The sequence below is a fragment of the Penicillium paradoxum genome (genome assembly GCF_028828445.1).
Source record: "Penicillium paradoxum strain IBT 22861 chromosome Unknown utg000002l_segment0_segment0, whole genome shotgun sequence".
NCBI lineage: Eukaryota > Fungi > Ascomycota > Eurotiomycetes > Eurotiales > Aspergillaceae > Penicillium > Penicillium paradoxum.
In genome coordinates, this window is record NW_026643180.1 from 1039505 (window position 1) to 1058767 (window position 19263).

The 19263-nt window shown below is 50.9% G+C and overlaps 10 protein-coding genes across 10 annotated transcripts; 4 read left to right on the forward strand and 6 right to left on the reverse strand.

The window, feature by feature from the left end:
- Positions 1–711: 711 nt before the first annotated feature.
- Positions 712–1490, reverse strand: arfA (putative ADP-ribosylation factor; the record flags this gene model as incomplete). The annotated part of the gene is made up of 4 exons (XM_057171455.1): positions 712–804; positions 867–932; positions 1005–1249; positions 1343–1490. The coding sequence occupies 4 exons, from the start codon at positions 1488–1490 to the stop codon at positions 712–714; spliced, it is 552 nt and encodes a 183-aa protein (XP_057035358.1).
- A 635-nt stretch (positions 1491–2125) lies between these two features.
- On the reverse strand, positions 2126–4273 carry N7457_000388 (uncharacterized protein; the record flags this gene model as incomplete). Its single annotated transcript, XM_057171456.1, has 6 exons — positions 2126–2449; positions 2503–2895; positions 2960–3288; positions 3352–3465; positions 3516–3786; positions 4031–4273. The coding sequence occupies 6 exons, from the start codon at positions 4271–4273 to the stop codon at positions 2126–2128; spliced, it is 1674 nt and encodes a 557-aa protein (XP_057035359.1).
- A 1646-nt stretch (positions 4274–5919) lies between these two features.
- N7457_000389 (60S ribosomal uL1 domain-containing protein) lies at positions 5920–6950 on the forward strand (the record flags this gene model as incomplete). Its single annotated transcript, XM_057171457.1, has 4 exons — positions 5920–6067; positions 6131–6308; positions 6424–6617; positions 6688–6950. 4 exons carry the CDS (start codon positions 5920–5922, stop codon positions 6948–6950), a joined length of 783 nt encoding a protein of 260 aa, XP_057035360.1.
- Positions 6951–7170: 220 nt separating this feature from the next.
- N7457_000390 (uncharacterized protein) lies at positions 7171–8439 on the reverse strand (the record flags this gene model as incomplete). Its single annotated transcript, XM_057171458.1, has 1 exon — positions 7171–8439. One exon carries the CDS (start codon positions 8437–8439, stop codon positions 7171–7173), a length of 1269 nt encoding a protein of 422 aa, XP_057035361.1.
- A 232-nt stretch (positions 8440–8671) lies between these two features.
- Positions 8672–10065, forward strand: N7457_000391 (putative proline-rich, actin-associated protein Vrp1; the record flags this gene model as incomplete). Its single annotated transcript, XM_057171459.1, has 3 exons — positions 8672–8788; positions 8868–9477; positions 9830–10065. 3 exons carry the CDS (start codon positions 8672–8674, stop codon positions 10063–10065), a joined length of 963 nt encoding a protein of 320 aa, XP_057035362.1.
- A 794-nt stretch (positions 10066–10859) lies between these two features.
- On the forward strand, positions 10860–11238 carry N7457_000392 (U6 snRNA-associated Sm-like protein LSm8; the record flags this gene model as incomplete). The annotated part of the gene is made up of 2 exons (XM_057171460.1): positions 10860–10884; positions 10967–11238. The coding sequence occupies 2 exons, from the start codon at positions 10860–10862 to the stop codon at positions 11236–11238; spliced, it is 297 nt and encodes a 98-aa protein (XP_057035363.1).
- Positions 11239–12619: 1381 nt separating this feature from the next.
- On the forward strand, positions 12620–13741 carry N7457_000393 (uncharacterized protein; the record flags this gene model as incomplete). The annotated part of the gene is made up of 1 exon (XM_057171461.1): positions 12620–13741. The coding sequence occupies one exon, from the start codon at positions 12620–12622 to the stop codon at positions 13739–13741; it is 1122 nt and encodes a 373-aa protein (XP_057035364.1).
- Positions 13742–15155: 1414 nt separating this feature from the next.
- Positions 15156–16402, reverse strand: N7457_000394 (protein ERV29; the record flags this gene model as incomplete). Its single annotated transcript, XM_057171462.1, has 5 exons — positions 15156–15228; positions 15287–15351; positions 15405–15898; positions 16002–16114; positions 16236–16402. The coding sequence occupies 5 exons, from the start codon at positions 16400–16402 to the stop codon at positions 15156–15158; spliced, it is 912 nt and encodes a 303-aa protein (XP_057035365.1).
- A 619-nt stretch (positions 16403–17021) lies between these two features.
- Positions 17022–18173, reverse strand: N7457_000395 (uncharacterized protein; the record flags this gene model as incomplete). The annotated part of the gene is made up of 1 exon (XM_057171463.1): positions 17022–18173. One exon carries the CDS (start codon positions 18171–18173, stop codon positions 17022–17024), a length of 1152 nt encoding a protein of 383 aa, XP_057035366.1.
- A 380-nt stretch (positions 18174–18553) lies between these two features.
- N7457_000396 (uncharacterized protein) lies at positions 18554–18838 on the reverse strand (the record flags this gene model as incomplete). Its single annotated transcript, XM_057171464.1, has 1 exon — positions 18554–18838. The coding sequence occupies one exon, from the start codon at positions 18836–18838 to the stop codon at positions 18554–18556; it is 285 nt and encodes a 94-aa protein (XP_057035367.1).
- Positions 18839–19263: the final 425 nt, after the last annotated feature.

The following is a 19263-nucleotide window of genomic DNA, read 5'->3' on the forward strand; positions in this document are numbered from 1 at the left end:
AATTGCCACGTAATGGACATGCTTTTATGCAATATATGCAGCACTACAGCCAGCCATGCCAAAGAAGCCCAGGTGGAACCTTCTACTGCATGTACATGTACAACATACGCCAAGTCTTGACGTCGGCGTTATTCAGGCGAATTATAAGCTGCAACACTCTCAATTTGACAATATCTAACACTAAATACATCTGTTAACCGCTGCCAGAGTCTTCAATATCGTATCACGTGATAATGGATGGGCTGAAACTTATTCAGCCCAACTCGGCCGCATCCGAGGTCATAGCAACGACTGAGACAGGAACATTGAACGCAAGTGAAAAGTTCGAAAATTGTGCTCATTTGTTCGCTTTTTGTTCTCTCTCTTTCCTTGCCCAATCTGAGATTCTGAGATTTTACAATTGAGTACTTATACAGACCTCTGGGGGTTCCAAGGCAGAGAAGCAATTTGGGAGTGGCGACGCCGAAGAGAAGAAAAAAAACAAATGAGGCTAATAGCATAGCGTAGAGAGGAAAAAGAGCCGTTTGAAGAGAGAACATCAAAAAGAAGTAGCAGACCAGTTGCAGAACCCCTTTCCCTGCAGGGATCAATGTCATGTGTGGCCAAAGAACTCCCCGCCATCGTCATCATCAATCCATCATTTGCAGACTTCGGTATTCTCCTTCATCACCCAGCTACACACACGTCCGATTCGAATTTGCATTATAGACCTTAATCGCGGTTGGTTTTGCGGAGTGCATCGGCGAGCCACTCCAGACCCTCGTACAGACCGTCACCAGTAGTGGCGCAGGTAGATTGGATGAACTAGAGCGATCATTAGTAAAAACATATCGACGTCGAGTGTATATCAAGGAGAGTCCACTTACCCAAGCACGACGGGTAAGGCTCTGAAGACCAAGCTGCTGCGTGATCTCGGCGGGGCTCATGGCGTTCTAGACAAAAGCGGGGGAAATCAGCATCACATTCATCAGATCACGATTCTTCCGAAAATTGGAATTTCTTACGGGCAAATCCTGCTTGTTGGCGAACACCAGGAGGAGAGCATCGCGGAGCTCATCCTCGTTCAACATGCGCTGCAACTCCTCGCGGGCCTCGACAACACGATCCCGATCGTTGCTGTCAACCACGAAGATAATACCCTGAGTGTTCTGGAAATAGTGGCGCCACAAAGGACGAATCTTATCCTGACCACCGACATCCCACACGGTGAACTGAATGTTCTTGTATTCGACAGTCTCGACGTTGAATCCTGCGGGAGTCAGTTCCCGACACGCTGTTTTACGGACACGGCGTATTCCGAAAGGCGCATCGCCATGTCGCCGGTGGAGAGGGTCGGACTAACCAATTGTAGGGATGGTGGTGACGATTTCACCGAGCTTGAGCTTGTACAGAATGGTGGTCTTACCAGCGGCATCAAGACCAACCATCAGGATGCGCATCTCCTTGCGACCCCATAGTCTATCAAACAACCGCGAGAAAGTAATACCCATATTGTCGGCGAGAAAAACCTCGGAATCCTGAGCGGGAGGGGTTGATAAGTCAGGAGATATCAAGGGATATTGAAAGGGGAGAAGCGGAGGGGTTGGAAAACGTGTTGTGGACTTGTCGGTCAGAGATCCAGGGGGGCAGGGTTCTGGGCACGAGCCAGTGAAACACGAGCAAACCACTTACCGGCAGAAAAAGGTATAAAGTTGGTGGTGTTAAGTTGAATGTTCAGGGGAATTCTCAAAAGAAGGGGAGTTCGAAGGGGAAATTTGGATTGTTTCTTTTTGTTTTGAATACGCAGAAATACGCTGGCCGATGGCGGTGGGCGTAGTCTTCGTCACCCGGTTGACTTGGAAGAGCACGCAACCGTTCAGAACGGAGGCTGAGAGCAGTTGCAGAACTAGCACCTTACGATTCTACACATCGAGGTTATATGGGGTGATGGTGATAATAGTTCTGCCTATGGGGGACTATAGAGGGCATTCTGGGAAGAGGACACGGTGTTGGTCCCTGTAAGTGTAATACCGTCCCCCAGGCTCTTGGGCTGAGACCCTCTGGTCCCACTGCTCGTGATAGGCCGACTCCAACACTTATCGTTCATTCTGGTGCAGCCCACTTTCTTCGTCATCGCCAATGTCTCTTATTCGGATCGTCGTGACATCCGTTGCCGAGAGTTTCGGAAGAACGTTTTGACCATCGAGCGATAGATCGGCTTGCCTTCCATGGTATTGCTGGCGTACCCGAAGATCGTCAACAGCAAGATGGTTAACACAAAGATGACCGCGAAGCTAATCCAGTACTCCGTTTTGGTGTACCCGTTCTTCACCCCAATAAGTTCAGTCGAGAAATATGCACTCATTAAGCTGACCGGCAAGAACAAAATGGTCGCCTTGGCGAGGAGAATGGTGATGCGAGTGAGCTTCTCAACCGCCTGCGAGTCCTTGAGCGCAATCAAGTTGAAATTCTAGACGACGTCAGCAGGGATCGCGGAAGAAAATTAACAACCGAGATACTGACCAAGAACGTTAAGGACTCCTTCTCATTGAGACAATTCTCAATCTCGCTCAAACAGTAAAGATTGATACGATCAGCCAACCGTTCGAACCGCGCCACAGCCGTCGAACTCAGCTGCACCCCCACCGATTTCTCGGCTGTATTATAGACCCCGTGATTGCTCACGAGGCTCGATTGGCGCATATCATGGAACTCCATATCGCCGAAGGTGGCTCCATATGAAATTGTGGGCTGGGAGGAACGGGCCTCGTCACGGAGCATGCGTTGCCGTTGCAACAGTCGCTGCATGATAAGCTCGTAGCTTTGATACAATCGTTTAAGAACTGCGAGTCGCCTGCCCAGCCAGTGCAACTCATTCACCAAATCCACGACCGGACGGTCGAGCATTTGGCGCCTCTGCGACGTGTCAGCCATTAGAAGCAAGAAAAAAAAAGCATTTTATTTTGCAGACAATGCTCACCAGTTTCTCCAAAGCAACACCATATTTATGCTCTCGCTTTGCAATAAGTCCATAACTCGACATCCAATCATCAAATATATAATAAAAGAGCAGACTCGGTCCATCTTCCTGCTTGATATTGGCGTGGTCCGCTCCAAGATCACTGAAATGTCGCACGCGGATGCTAATTAGCGATTCGCTCTCGGTCATGACAAAGTGTTGTTTTGATACACCAGCGAAAATGAACTGGATATTCCTGCGCACGATATCCAAGACCGGCTTAGCTTCGACTATCGGCACTCCATCCTTTCGTCTTGCGAAAGGATTCTCTTGAATTGAAATTATTGTACCTGCGAACAAGTCAGCGGCTATACTTAAAGCGCAGAGTGGCTTGTTCCCGTGATGAATCGTACCATCTTGACACTGGATCAACCAGGTCCAAAGCCGCTTTCCATCTGGGAGATCCTCGCCATTCGACTGTGATAAGGTGGGGATCACAAATAAAGTATTGTAGCCGATGCAGGTGTCTGATGGATGTTTAATGGTTACTCGCCTCATTCGGGTATGATATACTTACACCGGGGACCATGATCCACCGAAGAGAAATGCCAAATTTGGTCGGCGACTTGCCCAAAGGTGAGGCTCTTCTCGCGGGCTCTATCTGCATCGGGGATATGTTTGAGCGCACTTTCCGCATCATCCACTTCATGCTGGAAGGATGGCGCCACACTGGGTGACATCGAAGCTCTTTTGGTTGGTATCGGTGTAGGTTCGGGCTCTGGGCGCACTGGTTCTGTGCACATCATTCCCTGTAGTCGTTCCGATACCCCATAATGGGCAGTAATAGCCTGCGCATCGTCAGTTATCATCGCTGCTCATATAAAATGAAATCAATTGTACCTTTATGCTTTCCTTCTGCTCCTCTGGTGCCCAGATGTTACTATGTTTGCGACGTCAGTATGCACCCATCAGTAGTACGCTTGGGAAACCAGCTCCTACATCCACCGTGTACCTAAACACTTGGCTCTCTATATCATGTTAGCCATTGGTCATTGGGCGGAAAATACGATCCAGCCGCGGGGTCCAACATACGGGCTTGCTTAGCAGTAGCTTCAGCTCGCTGGTGTTTAGATCGGACGCACACCATGCATCTTCATTGCCGAAATCCAACACAAAATTCTGAGTCAGAGGGTCCTTCAGACGGTGCATAGCATGATAGAACTGAGTCTTATCATCGATATCTTTGAACCTTTCCATAAGCGAGCCATCGTGGTCAAGACTGGCGTAGTAGTCCTGCGCCATAGTTGAGTCGCGCGAATCTGCCGTTTCAGACATGCTGAAGTAAAGCACAATAGTGTGTTAGGCTCTACCTCTTATAGAAAAAGTCACACTTAAGCCCAAAAGATGTGGTCCAGAAGCTGAACTGCAAGATCAGCTGTCGGGTCAGGAGGGGGTATCTCATCGGGTAACTGCGAAGAGTCACTTGGGCATACGAACAACCTCAATAATACAATGACAGAACTGGGATATATTGTGAAGATATAAGAAGAAAGGCAAGTTTAAATACGCAATCAGCTACAGAATAGCAACCCGGGTGTGGCAGCCTCCAGGATTAAAATAAACGGGCAAAATACCCCGACGCCTAGGGGGTGACCAGTCATCTGAGGCTGGCACTGCCGCCAGTCACGTTTAAGCGCTGCGATCATCTGCAGCCCCGACAGGCTATGTCAAGTTTGTTTCACCTCTCGCGATTCGTCCTAAATTAGCTGCCCATTCGCTCTTCTTTGTGGGTAGCGGCGTTCCCTCTTAGCTGAAGCTTGTGTGTATCATCGGTCATTCGGCCTGTTGTACATATTAGGTGAAATGATCAGGTGGTGTTCATGACGAGGAGGGGTCCAGAGGGCGCATATATCCATACTATATTCACCAGGCCAGCGTCTTCTAATGACTTAATCTAGCTCAGATGGAATGAGTATGACCGGTTTCATGGGGTGTGACTCGGCTCGTGTTTGGGGGCTGATCAACCTTGGTGCCTACACAAGGTAGATCTTCGGCAATACGCAACTTGAACAGCATTTGAAAGGCTTGAGGCTGTGAAATAAACCTTCTGAGACATATTGCCACGATAATACAACTACAGAACAATATTCGTGGGGAGAACAATGACATAGTAAATCGTAGAGCAGGCGCATATAGAAGCGGGTCATGCGGGTCCGACTCCGGACCTGATGTATCACTGCCCACGATCGATGCACATATATACATACATACCTCGAGGTACAGTACCTAGGAATATACAAAAGATGTAGCCTTGAGTATGCAACTATGATTCGGCCCAGGTAAAATGGAAAATCAACAGAATCTTGGCTTCCTTCTCGAACTTCCCTCAATTCAGATTGGCCTGGATCTCGATCAAATCAATATCCAAAGTTGGCTTGCTGGCTGACGAGTTTCATACTATTCCTTTAAACTCACCACTGGCTAAACCTAAATGTAGGTAGGATACTCCGTATGTCATCTTGATATATACTTTTACCACTTCAATCCGATGCCCAGAGGTAGACTTCATGTACTGTGATGAATTCCATTCGTAGATATTTTGTATGGTTTGTTTTCCCAAGCATCCGATGAATAAATGAGATCAAATTTGCTTGCAAAAAAATCATCTCTCATTCACTGGTTCAAATATGTATCCATGTTCACCTCTGCGTACCTAGATACGTACCTAATCTCTGTTTTTGTTGTCCGAGGTGGGCCGACGATTGGCTGGGCGAGAGGTATTGATTCTCCCAGTATGTGGCAATAGCATGTGAACTGAGCAGTCAAATTCAAGGACATAGAGACAGTCGAAATCGATAGAATAACAATCAATTTCCTCAACCATACTGTTAGTTTTCTAAGGTCACGATGCGGAAGCCTCAAAGATGTCGATGTGACGCCTCAGGCCACGAGATGAGTCAGCTAGGGCACCGCTAATCCACATGTGGACTAGCGCAGGTCCACACCCACAAGCGGAGAAATTCGCGGCCCTCGACAATTTCTTTTCTCAAGCATTCAGCGCAGAGCCATACCATAAGAATTTCAACTTCTTTTGGAAGACTGTAGCAATCATGTCCAAGATCACAGTCGGTACGTTGCTACTCATACCTTCAATATCAAGATCATCACACTAACTGCTCTTTCCTTCCACAGCCGGAGTGCGCCAGAATGTCGAGAACCTTCTCAACTACTCTCTCAATGAGAAGAAGCGTAACTTCAACGAGACCGTTGAGCTTCAGATCGGCCTGAAGAACTACGATCCCCAGCGTGATAAGCGTTTCTCTGGCACCATCAAGCTTCCTACCGTCCCCCGCCCCAACATGGCCATCTGGTGCGTTTTATCCCGATACGTCCGCCGCGCAGACTTTTGCGCCCGTTCATGACTGCGGAAGCGAAAAGTCCCGGCAAATTGGATGAATTTCAAAGCTAACAGACGAATTCTATAGTATTCTTGGTGACCAGCACGATCTCGATCGTGCCAAGCACCACGGTATTGATGCCATGTCCGTTGACGACCTCAAGAAGCTCAACAAGAACAAGAAGCTCATCAAGAAGCTTGCTCGCAAGTACGATGCCTTCCTTGCCTCCGAGGGTCTGATCAAGCAGATTCCCCGTCTCCTCGGTCCCGGTCTGTCCAAGGGTAAGTTATTCCTGCCATGGATCTCCATCCATACAAACACGACACTGAGCATATACTGACTTCTCTACAGCCGGCAAGTTCCCTACCCCCGTTTCCCACAACGAGGATATGGCCGCCAAGGTCACCGATGTCAAGTCCACCATTAAGTTCCAGCTTAAGAAGGTTCTGTGCCTCGGTGTTGCCGTCGGTAACGTCGAGATGGAGAAGGAGGCCCTTGTTGCCAACCTCATGCTCGCCATCAACTACCTCGTCTCCCTCCTCAAGAAGGGCTGGCAGAACGTTGGCAGCCTTGTCATCAAGGCTTCCATGTCTCCTCCCCACCGTGTCTACTAGATTATCTGTCGCTTCACTGCGCCGGGTATCTTTAGACTGAGTCTGAGAACTGGGTTTATGTCATAGTCTCACGACTGAAAAAAATATGAAGCTCATGATCGGTCTCGATTTATTTTCTATTTTGAGTAAATTTGTGGTAATGCTTAGGGTGATGTTGTACATTATATTGCTCGTTATGTAAATAAGGAACTTGTATGGTACACGTGCATGGGGGTCTAATTTACTCCATGCCTTGCATCAATTCGGTCTTATCCAGAATCATGCCCCGCATGCCAATGAACTCGCGGAGGCTCTCCCATTCCTCGCCGACCTCTTCGCCTCTCATATAAGGATCCTTGAAACCCCATGCGAGAGCAACTCTATCCATAGCTGCGCGCTCTTCCTCGCGCAACCACCGTTGTCGCAGAGGAATACCGGGGATCCAGACCACACGTTCCATTTGATCATTAGCTGTGGTAATGGCCAAGATACCCATGGAGGATGTACCGCCGACGTAAGCCAGCGTAGCAGCGAACGCGATTCCAGTAGCCACGTTAGGATCCATGGTGTTTTGGAATGTTGCGGCCCACGAGGCGAGCGCATAGCAAGCAGCAGGGGCAGCCGCAAGACCGATGAGCGGAACACCGGCTTTCTTGAAGATCTTTGCGCGGTGGAAGGCAGGAGCGCAGAAGGTGTTGTCAATAATGGCTAGAACGAGTGAGAGATTCTTCTGCGCAATAGCAACATCAAGAGCCTTGTTGGCCAACTCTGCTGGAACGGCACTGTTGACACTCTTGGGGTTGGGCTTGAGCAATTTCACTGGGGAGCTGTTCTCCTCTGGCACAGGCTTGTAGGCATAAAGGTGGAAGATCTCCGGGAAGTGCTCGGCCTGTCGCAGCAGGGTCAGGGTCTCAGTGCAAGCGGCCAGGGCTTCAGGCGAGATGAAGACCTTCTCATCCTTGAGGATTTGGATGGCAATGTTCGAAACCGCGTCTGCTAGTCGTGGGTCCGGGTGTTGTGAGGATTGTGGTTGTCCTTTGCTCCGCGCAGCATTTTGCTTCTCCTCCAGGTTCAGTAAAGATGAGATCGCGTTGCCCTCACCTGTTGAGGACCCTTCATTTTGATCACGTTCTCGTGAGACCAGGGTTTCAGCGAGCCGCTGGCATCTCTGTAGCAAGTCCACTACCACTTCATTGGAGGCCACGGCGTCCGATTGGTGCAGGGCAGATGCATCCCGCTCAATCTCTTTGATTACGGTCGCTGGACTTCCCTTGGCGGCTGCGGCGGAGGCATATCGGCGGGAAATGAAAGAAGGAGAAGTCAAAGCCAATCTCTCAGTGCGCTTCGACGGCTGTAAACGGAGATTGGAGGCCGTAGTTCGACTTGCGGGAGAGGTGGGTAGGCGTGCGATAGGGAGAGCACGGGGCGCTGAAGTCGAGAATTGACATAATTGACATATCGGGCCGTGCGACCGGGAGCCCTTTTGGGCTGTCAAAGCAACTCTCTTCATGGCTGTGGTGACGAGTGACGTTGTGAGGCAGCTGTGTTTTTTCGATGGGAGTCTAGGCGGAGACTTCGCCCCGGCGCTGTCCACTTCCCCGTACTCACACCCTGACGTCTTATTACCTCTCTGCCTAACAACTACAGATTCCTTTTAGACAGGGAATACATCTCCCATTCTGATACCTTTCTAGATTATATGCAGCTGTCTAACTGCTAGACTTATTGATCGATCTCCAGCCATGCCACCACCACCTCCTCCCCCGCCGCCGCCGCCGGGAGGTTTGGGCGGTCCTCCTCCGCCGCCTCCTCCAGGAGGACTCCCAGGCAGACCTCCAAAAGGACAGGCCAAAGACCGAGTGAGTGAATTCGGAAGCATATTTCCATTGCCCCGAAAGAACATTGCCCAAGGAACTCTGTAGCTAACGTCTAGATAAGGGCGCACTTCTTTCCGATATTCACAAAGGTACCAGGTTGAAGAAAGCTGTTACCAATGACCGATCAGCACCTGTCGTCGGGAAATCAGGAGGTGGCTCAGCGGCTCCTCCTATCGCGAGTGCACCGCCTGTTCCTGGTGCAAGGGCACCTCCAAGCGGGCTTGCGCCGCCTGTGCCTTCCGGGCCGGCCGCGAACCGATTACGCAGCAATAGCGAAGGAGTCTCCGGCGCAGATAGTGCGGCTGGCGCAACACCGCCTCAGTTAGGGGGCCTCTTTGCAGGTGGAATGCCGAAGTTACGCAGTCGTGGAGGTGTCGATACGGGCGCTACTCGAGACTCACCATATATGTCTGATACCGAAGGTGCACGTCGACCCCCTGCTGCTCCAGCCCCCAAGCCTCCCACAGCCCCCCGACCCCCTGGGGGCAGGCCACCCCCTCTTCCTCCTTCAATGGATTCTCCGCCCGCACCACCGGTCAATCATTTGGTTGCCGGCTTGAAGAAGCCTCCCCCGCGTCCTATCTCAAGAGCCTCATCCACGGTCTCGGCGCCAACTGCAAAGGCTCCAGACGTGCCACCCCCACGTGCACCCCCTCCACCTCCAGCACCGGGTAAGCTCCCACCTCCACCTGCATCGAGGAGACCCTCCGCGCCCCCGCCACCTCCACCATCAGCCCCGGCGACTCGGGCACCTCCTCTCCCCGCCGGCTGCTTCCAGATCAACACCACCACCTCCTCCTCCTCCTGCAGCAGCACCGCCATCAATTGCTGCCCAGGCTGCCCGTTCCGCGCTGGGACAACACTCCTCGCCTTCGGCACCACCCCCACCACCCCCATCAGCTGCCCCAGGTGCTCCACCACCACCTCCACCTCCAACCTCACTTCCTGCAGCTCCTCCAAGTGAGCCGCCATTCCGCCCTTCTCCTGTTTCCTCCCGCCCCGCTTCACACGAACCCTTTACAGCGCTGGATCCAAGCGCTTATACACTTTCCAATGGTGGATCGCCTGCACCAGCCTCACGCAGCCCCTCAGCACACGGCCCATCAGCTCATGGCCCAGTCCGAATAGAAGACGTAAGATTCAAGTTCCAAAGTGATGGGCTGCTCTCCAAACCACGGCAGTTTGTTGGTGGAGTCCGCCGATACCGCGCCGGAAGGGGCAGCAGTGTTCCATTGGACTTGAGTGCTTTGCGTGGATGATAGAAGTGCATGGGAAATTGCGGGCGATATCGTGCACACATAGTGAATTACTATACATAAACTCTTTTACAAAGTCATCTATGTAGGTAATTTTTGCTGTAGTGAAATCTGTACAACAACCTCCATTTTTCACACCTTGTAAAGGCAATCTTCTACTTCCAACTCTGTACTCTGCTCAAATCGACTTCTTATACTTCGTAGTGCTGGAGCTCCTATCAAAGCTAATCTCCGGCACGTGATCTAATCGGGGATGTCAATCGACCAGCGCGGAAAACAATGAAGCAACTCGTGCTGCCACCAATTCTTCAGCTCTTCGTCAAGATCAACGGCTTGTGTGCTTCCAGACGGACTTTGATACCTCGAAATCATTAATAAGGATTCTCACTATCCACATTCGAAAGGTGTCCACGATACAGAGCTGCTCCGCGCCATTAGCATCATCTCATATTCAATCGGACACGGACTTTGAATAGAGCTCCTGCGGCTTGAATTTTTCTCTTGTGGAGTTTGAAGATATTCTTTGAATCGACATCGCCATTACACAAACAACCGCGATCAATCCAGCTCTTTACCTCGGCGCAGGCTTTTTGCGCCAAGTGACGGACACAACAGTGAACGAACATCCACGCATCCTCTCCTGGTCACGCAAAGCTCGAGACGCATTCTAGACCAATCGAACGGACTGTGACCGAGCCTGAGAATCAAATCAATCCGTCGTGCATCCAGCTGTACCGAATCTACCGCACAATTGAGATACCCTTGCACTTTGTTAAAACGCCATTCTCTTACCCATCATGTCTCTCCACGAATACATCAATAGTGAGTTCTACAGTTCGCTGATACGCTTACATGTATCTGGCAACCTTGGGTAGAGATCGAGTGCTAACCACCGAACGAATAGAAAAGGTCCTGATCATCACAGTTGACGGCCGGAGTCTTGTCGGCGATCTCCTGTCAACCGATCAAATGACCAACCTCGTGCTTGCGAATACCGTCGAGCGCATCATCCGCACCCCAGATGATGATGAGCCCTCAACCGAAATTGAGCACGGGCTGTACCTGATTCGCGGCGATAATGTGGTGATGTGCGGTGAACTAGACCCGAAGATGGACGCCGAAATCGACTGGACCAAAGTGAAGGGCGAAGTAATCCGGGACACGAAGAATGCATAAGCGGGCCTTGCATGAAGGACTATTTTCAACTATCATTTTTCGGGCGTTTGGGGGGGAAACCATTTGCATGCGGCATAATAATGATCTAGCAAGACGATGAATCATGGTATTTGCTGTGTTGCAAGGGCCTTGGCCATTGAATCCGGCATTGCGGGTTTGGCCTCTGGCCCTATGCACCGATACGTTGGGTGGGTGCTGGATGACGACCCGTCGTGGTTTGGTGATATCTGTGGGTCGCGAACTACGGCGATCTTCTATGAGATGTCGATGATTTGCTCGCTCTATCGTCTCTTATGCAATGGCTACACGCGAGATTCTATCTGGGATGGGAGATCTGGCATATGGTCGGCATTCTTGCCTTCACATTCTCGAAAGAGTCTGCGGGGCACAGAGCACAGACGATGGGGGCAGAGACAGTGTGGGTTTGCAACAGAAGGGGTTGAATTCTATCTCCAAGGTCTCCATTGGGAGGCTGGCCCCTACGTCCTCACGAAGGAATGTGACCTGACATCATGATCAGATTCAGTCTAGGGGCATCTCACTACCAATCTCTACCAATTCCTACTCCATACCGCTTACATTCTTATTAAAAGGACCGTTTGCAGCCACGTCCCGTCTGTGACTCCACGCGGGAAAATGCCAAGACGGAGGCCTGAGGGCGAGTACAACGGTTGTAGTCCAGCGTACGGAGGACGGAGGACGGAGTGTACGGTGTACTCCGAATGGAACTCAACGTAGAAATGAGAAGTGGACTAGGCATGTTCATGACATACCCACCTCGAACCTCAAATAGTCTTTGTCGATGCGCCCAGGTACCTTCGTTGGCGATTGCATGCCCCTGTCGGGCCTTGGCGCATTAAGTTAGGAGGCCGTACGGGCAGTCCTGGTGGGCAATGGGAGGTGTACAGGGTATTCGGAGGACATATTGCAAGATCATTTGTAGAAACGAAAAGTAGTCGGTCAGCGCAACGCACAGCAATGAGTTGTACATGAAATTTAGTTCGTTTGGGACGAAAAAGACGAAACATTCAGGCAAAAAGTCCCGACGCCCGCCCCCTCAAACCTCCTAATTACTTCTCTTCCTCACCACGCCATTTCCCCTTATACCCTCTCACTCTCACTCTTTCTTACTCTCGCTTCACCTAGAGATCGCTGGGCGATCTTCAATTTCTACTCAAGCACCCTTTGCGCTATTTCTCCCCCTATCCGCTCAGCCCTTCATGTGTCCGATAGTATCACTACACAACAACGAGCGAATACCGGGTCAATTCTACCAGTTCTCCCGGGCTGACACTTTGTCGTGAATTGTCTACATCTAGCCCAAAAGCAGTTCAATAAGCAAACCCGAAACACCCCCCACTCTGCTTCCCCCCCCGCGGCCATGTGGCTCTTTCGGGGCGCCCAGTCCGCTGTCTTCTACTATGCCTCTTGCACCCCCTGCGCGGAAAATACCGATCGTCGGAAGCGTAAGAAGGATGCTGTCAGAGTCCAACGGAAGAAGGAGAAGGAGCGATGTGATACAGAAATCATCACCGACCAACCTCGTCCGTTCCCTCAACCAACCCCTTTCAGCACCAATGTAGGATGGCGAGAGGAAATCGCTCTGGGCCCTGGCCCTCCACCCCGTCGAGGTGGTCATCGCAATGCGCAACGGACAGACAGTTGGAAAACCGACCAGAGCTCTCAACTAAAGAAGGACAAGAGTGCCGGCCTAATGCATCCCATTGGCGAAAAGTGGAAGGAAATGCGGTACCAGCGCGAGGATGAGCCTCTTTGGGGTCAACAGGAAGTGCGTGGATCGTCAATTGGATTCTCTGGACGTGGTCGTGCAGACCCAAATGAAACCTCCAAGTACTATACCCCTCGCGTGCCTCCTGTCAACGATCTCCACCCGCCCATTGTCAGCGGACCAACCACTCGTGCCGCCACCAGATGGATGCTTCAGCCGCCACCCAGTGCCCGTGTGATGGCTGGGAAAGCAGACGTGACTTCCCCGACTGTCGCTTCACCGACTGTCAGCTCCCCAGCTCGGGATGGTCTCTATGGACTTGGTAACCAGTACCGATCCCGGAACACGAAGAACATGACCAGAGAAATCGAGCCCGAAAAGATCATCAGTGAGACTGGTGATGGCGCTTCCGATGAAACCACTCAGAACCATCGCGCGCGCCGGCCATCTCTGACTCGTCTCCGTGTCGACGCCGAGGGTCTCGACCCAGCATCGCACTCCCGCTCTGACTCTATGTTCTCCACCACCAACTCCGACTCCCCAAGTCTTTCCTGGAAGTGCCCTGATACTCCTACCTCTCGGCCGCAATCCAAAGCGACCAATGATAGTGGCAAGTTCTACCGCGCAAATATCTCGAAGACTCTCTCCACAATGCACCGCGACAATAAGGACATCCACCTACTCCATCTAGAGATCAACGACGATAACCGCGATGAGATTGGTCTGGGTCAACTGCAGCCCATCCGCCCATGGCGTTGGAGCATGGACATCTAACCCCCTTTTGAACACTCACCCTAAAACCCTCATCCCCGACAATCACTCCCCCATTCCATCCCGCTTCCCCAGGTTTAGTCTACACGGCGTTTGAAGCATCAAGACCAGCGAACATTTGCGTTTTTGTTATTCTTTTTTCCTCGTCCTCGAACTCTATCTTGAGTAATACTCGATCACTCAAACCAACCCCCTCGCTGTCGGGAACCTCAGATCCCACAATAGACATGTTACCTGGCCGGCCCAGTACACAGCGCGAATTGCCCTCGTCTCCCAAAACTTCTCCCGTTGCGTTTTTGCGCAACAAAGGACGGTCGAGTTCTCCAATGACAGTACTCCCCCACCCACCATTCACTCCTTTTTTTCCTTGTCTCTCTTTGTTTTTGTTTTTCTGGGACATTTCTGTGGCCCACCTCCAGACTACTCACTCTTTACTTTCCTTCTAGATATTATCCCTTGTACCATAATCACGCCCTCTGCTTACTTGGGTTCCTCAGTACATAGCGTTCGAACAATCGATGTTTTTCTCTCTCTTGTTGTGGTGCGATATATATCCATAGATTAGGGTCTTGTCGTCTTAGCTAGAATCTATAGTTCAACGTTATATGTTTCCATCCCGGTTGTTTCCAGGCACTGTTATGTTCGGATCGTGATTATATATAGCGAAACCTACGATTGTGTCCATCCCAGAGCCCATGTACTATATGCAAACCCAATATCACTCGAATGATAAGAACAGGGGTGCCTCTAGATCGGTCTAGAGCAGACCATGCTTCGCCAGAGGGCTACAGAGATCTAGACAGTCTTAGTAATACAAAAGAGAGACGTGATCTACCAAAACAAGCTTTACACCCATGATCTAAGACAGGTAAGATCCGGGGTGGAATTTCGATGTTTCACAATATCTAAAATGTGAGATAGAACAATAATAAGTTCGAAGTAAAAGGTTCGCGCCGATACCCGAGGGATTCAGCGTTAAATTTTTTCGATTTCAGCTTGTCTTCGTAAATGCCAATCAAGATGCATGTTAGAAACATCGTATGCAATGGGAGTCTTTTTGTTTGATCTTGGAGATCAGAACGAAAAAAAAAGATCCGGGATGGAACAGGTACAAAAAAATAGGGAACGCAAACGCAAACGCAGGAGACGGAGTAGATCATTTGATCTTCTCGACGTTTCAAAAGAGAAAAGAGAATATTCCAAATGCAAACAACGCCCATCCCGGCTATGCATAGCCTCCATAAACTAGCCGAGGGTCAAAGGGAGCCCCGTGTTTAGATGCTCGGAGCCCGCGGAGCACTAGTCAGTGCAGCCCTTTTTTTTCATTTCTTTCCCTCTTCGTTGTGTTTTCTAGATCGATGCAAGTGCCGGGAGATATATAGAGAAAAAGTAAATCGGGGTTTGATCTCCTTTTGCTCTAGTAAACCTTCTTCTTCTCGTCCATGCTCAATTGGCCGGGACCCATGTTCACCAGGAGGACCAGACCACCACTATAAATGTAATTAGTATTGAGGATAAGCGGATAAGAGCCGGAAAGAGAGAACATACACAATGGATAAGATCTGGAAGAAGTCGTACTTGGCGAAGTCCTTTTGAGGGTGGTGGGCATGGAGCTAGATATAACTGTCAGTAAACATAAGTGCAAGGAGTTCCTTAGTAGACATACCGTCCAGAAGTTGTTCACAAACACGTTGAACAGACTCAGCAGGACCACAAGAATGATGGCGCTCCACTTAGCCTTGAAGCCAACAATGACCATGACACAAGCGACGAAACCGAACAAGCTGACCAAAATGCGCCAGAAGGTCCATTCGCCGGAGAAAACGAATCCAATGAAGAGGAAGATCAACAGCACACGGCCAGCGAACTGGACGTACATCTTGCGATCCTTCTCATCAAGCTGGGGCAGACCGGCCGGGACGAACTTCTTGCGCACCCACGAGTCGGACAGCACCATAAGCAGGCCGCCGACTACACTCAAGTTGCGGAGAAAGAAGTTCAAGTCGAAAATAAGACCGTATCCAAGACCCTGTGTGATGACGACGCCTAACAATCCGGCGACGGCGAACTCGGTGCGTTTGCGGGTGATAACCAAAGTCGAACAAACAGACATGGCAATGACGTTGATAATCAGGAACAGGTGCGTGAGGCCCCATGGAACTAAAGGCAAAAGGGAAGCGCGTTAGATCACGATATAGAAGTGGTGTGGGACCCTCGGCCCCAGTCCGCGCGGATCAGGGTCCAAGAGCACAGGGTATCTTACTCTTCCGGAAATCATGGAGGTAGAGGAGCTGGTCGGACCATTGTGTAAGGATTCGCAATGAGTCTTCGATGAAGGTCACTACAATCAAGAATCGGCCGACGGCGGGAAGGTACCTGCAGAGTAGAACAGCGTGTTAGTGCATGCCTCGAATCCCTTGTTTTGAGCTCTCTCGCGACGCTAATCACAACATGCAGGAGATACTTCAAAACATAGGTAGTGAGATTGTAAACATACGGCTTCACTGGATCAGCCAAGGTATCTAGCCAGTCCTCAATCTTGCTTGTCTGCTCGCGGATAGCATCCAGTGGACTTGGGTCGTTGGTGGCATTTGCGCTACCGGGCCCGCCAAACGGGTTTTGGTGGCCGAGGTTATAGCCCGCAGTGCCACGGATTTGGGCCATGGCGGAAGTATTTGAACGAAAAAAAAATAGAGATTGAAGAAGAGAAGAAGTGAGAGATGAGTTTATAGGTCGAGGAAAGAAGAGTCCAAGGACGACCAAAGGAGTAAATACCAAGGAGTTGTATACAAAGCGTCCTGCTTCAGGCCACGATGACCGGAACTCACCGCTAAACCCGATTGGGCTTAGTGACGACACTCCACTCTGCACATTATTTGCAGTGATGTGCGCTATTGACCTGTCGACATTCTTTTATTTGCTTTATTGCTTCAGAAAGCATAGGCGTTTATGGTTTCATTGCAATACAGATCTTGCCAGCTAGTTCTCAAAAAAAAAAGAAACGTACATAAACAAAGCGTCAGATCCAGACCCGCAATTCTGCTTTTGTTGTTTCCGCAGTGCAGTTCTCCCTCCATGCTCATTAGCAAGGGGAATCTGCCAATTTCGCTCCTAATGCGCTGTCGTAACCTCCCGGGCCCCATCGTGGCTAAGGGGAGAGAGAGACTGCTTGAATGATGTGACACCCCCGGAACGCAAAAAAAAAGAAATAATCAAACATTGGGTAATAAATACATTTCAAGAGGAAGAGAGAATAGAGAGTCTTGATGTTGGAGGTAAGAGCTTAAGCAGCCCAGTCAGAGTCCAATGGGTGACCCTTCTCGCGCGACCGCAGGATGTCGGGAAGGTAGGTAGGGGTCACTGTCACGCGTGGCTCAACTGGAACGGGAGCCACAGCGGACTGGTTGTCGGAAGCACTGGTCTCGCTGACACTCTCGTCAGCCTTGCCACCCTTCTTCTTGGGCTGCTTCTTGGAGACAGTGGTCCATTCATCATCACCATTGGCAGCTCCCAGGAGGCGCATCTGCTCCTCCTCTGAGGGAAGGTTTTGGGCCCACTTAGTAGGAGCAGGGGCAGCAGACTCGAAGGTATCCAGGAGGTCCGTAGGGGCGGTGGCAGGGGTAGCAGCGGAACGGGATCCACCATTGACCACGGTAGTCTTCGCAGCAGGGGCCTCCTTGGTCTGCCAGGCGTTGGCAGCGGGAGCGGTGGACCGAGCAGCCTCGCGACGCTCAGCCTCACGGGCGGTGTGCAGCTGCTTCTCAAGCAGCTTCTTGCGCTCAACCTCGGCCTCCTGAACCTGTTGCTTGCGAGCCTCATTCTTGAGACGCTGCTGGCGCTGCTTCTTGGTCTCAACTTCCTTGAAAGCCTGAACCTTCTGCTTCTTGGGCTGGTTCTCAACATTGCCAGTGACGCGAAGCACAGATGCAGCTGGGGCGGGAGCCTCCAGCATGTCAGAAACGTATCCAGCGGAGGGAACAGTGGCGTTCACCGAGGGAGAGGCGACAGGGGACAAATCATCGTCAGCCTCAGCGCCAGTGGTCGAGGAGGCACGGGTATCGCTGGCAGAGAGCTGGGCAGCCTTCTTCTTGTTCTTCTTCTGGCTCTTGGTTGGGGCGGCCTGGGTAGGAGCGTTGGTCTTGAGGCCAGCCATACGGCGAGCCATCTCCTTGCGGTCGATTTCCTCATCTGGCTTCTCATCTTCAGTAGTGGGGGGCGAGACAACGGTCTTCACCTCGGACTTCTTGGCAGCGGCCGGCTCGGGAGCAGGCTTAGACTTGCGCTTTGATTTCTTGGGTGCCACCACGGGTTCAGCTTTCTCCACAGCAGCTCGGATCACGTTGGCCTTGGGGGTCGCGGCGTTGCCATTGGTGTAGTACCAGCCAAGGCCACCTGCCACAACGAGCAGGATAGCCCAGCTAATGTAGGGGTTCATGGTCATGGAGCTGTGCACTCATTAGTCAGTACCATCAACGTCAAAATCATGGCGAGCCTAGAGCTTACTGTCTGGTTGAGGTCAATTAAGCAAAGGATGAGAGTGGGTTAGAGGGCGACGTTGGATCAAAGTCGCCGGATGACGGGGTGGTACAATTGTGCACGCGCACCAAAACCTGACCACTGCTCTCAGCTACGATAGCTTTGAGTTGAATGCCACGAAGTTCAAGTGGCAAATCCCAATCAATTTGGAGTAGAGGGATCGATCGAGACTATGCGATCCAAGGTCGATTGCGCCTTGAGCAAATCCAATACGGGAGCTGTGGTTTGGTGTGACCGAAGCTGTCTCCGGAGGGAAGGCCGAGACGAGATTCAAAGACGTCAATGGCCCGTAGGGCGCTTGGACGATATGCGCGGGATCTCGTCGCAGATAGGGGCAACAGAAAGCGAGAGCGCACTGGCGCAAATCAATGGAGTTGGAATAAACAAGAGAAGAAGAAAATCGAAGTTGAGAAAGGAGGAAAGGCGAAGAGTAGAGGAAAGGGCAACCGTGGCAGATCCACCGGTATTGTAACGGTAATGACCGTATTGATCAAGGTCCAAGCCCTTGGCTTCCAAGTGAAATGTGTTCTGTACAAACAGCTTCTGGAGTCTGGACTTAGCCATAGTCACTTCCCTGAGTATTATTTGTCGATTCTGAAAGCGTCCTGCCATTTCCAGATCCCTCGATCATTTACGCTACACTTTACCTACATCCTAAGGGAGGTACCTGGGTACATGTAGATGTAGGACGAACTGTCTTACGGTATGGAGATTCAAATATGGGCTCGCAGCCCCTCATACTATACGTGTGTTGTATTCCGTACTTGGGGTGCTTGGACACCATCGTGGAAGTGAACAATACTCCGTACTCCATAGGAAATACATTGACTCCAAATTGAGGAGTGTGAACAGGCCACGTCTCCGCCTGTCTCTCTGCTCTCCGCTTTCTGCGTTCTCAACGGATTTATATCTTACTAGCGCGTCTTGGTCGTAAAGGACCTCCTGAGCACATATGATCTGGTTCACATTCGACTAGTCAATTTTCCCGG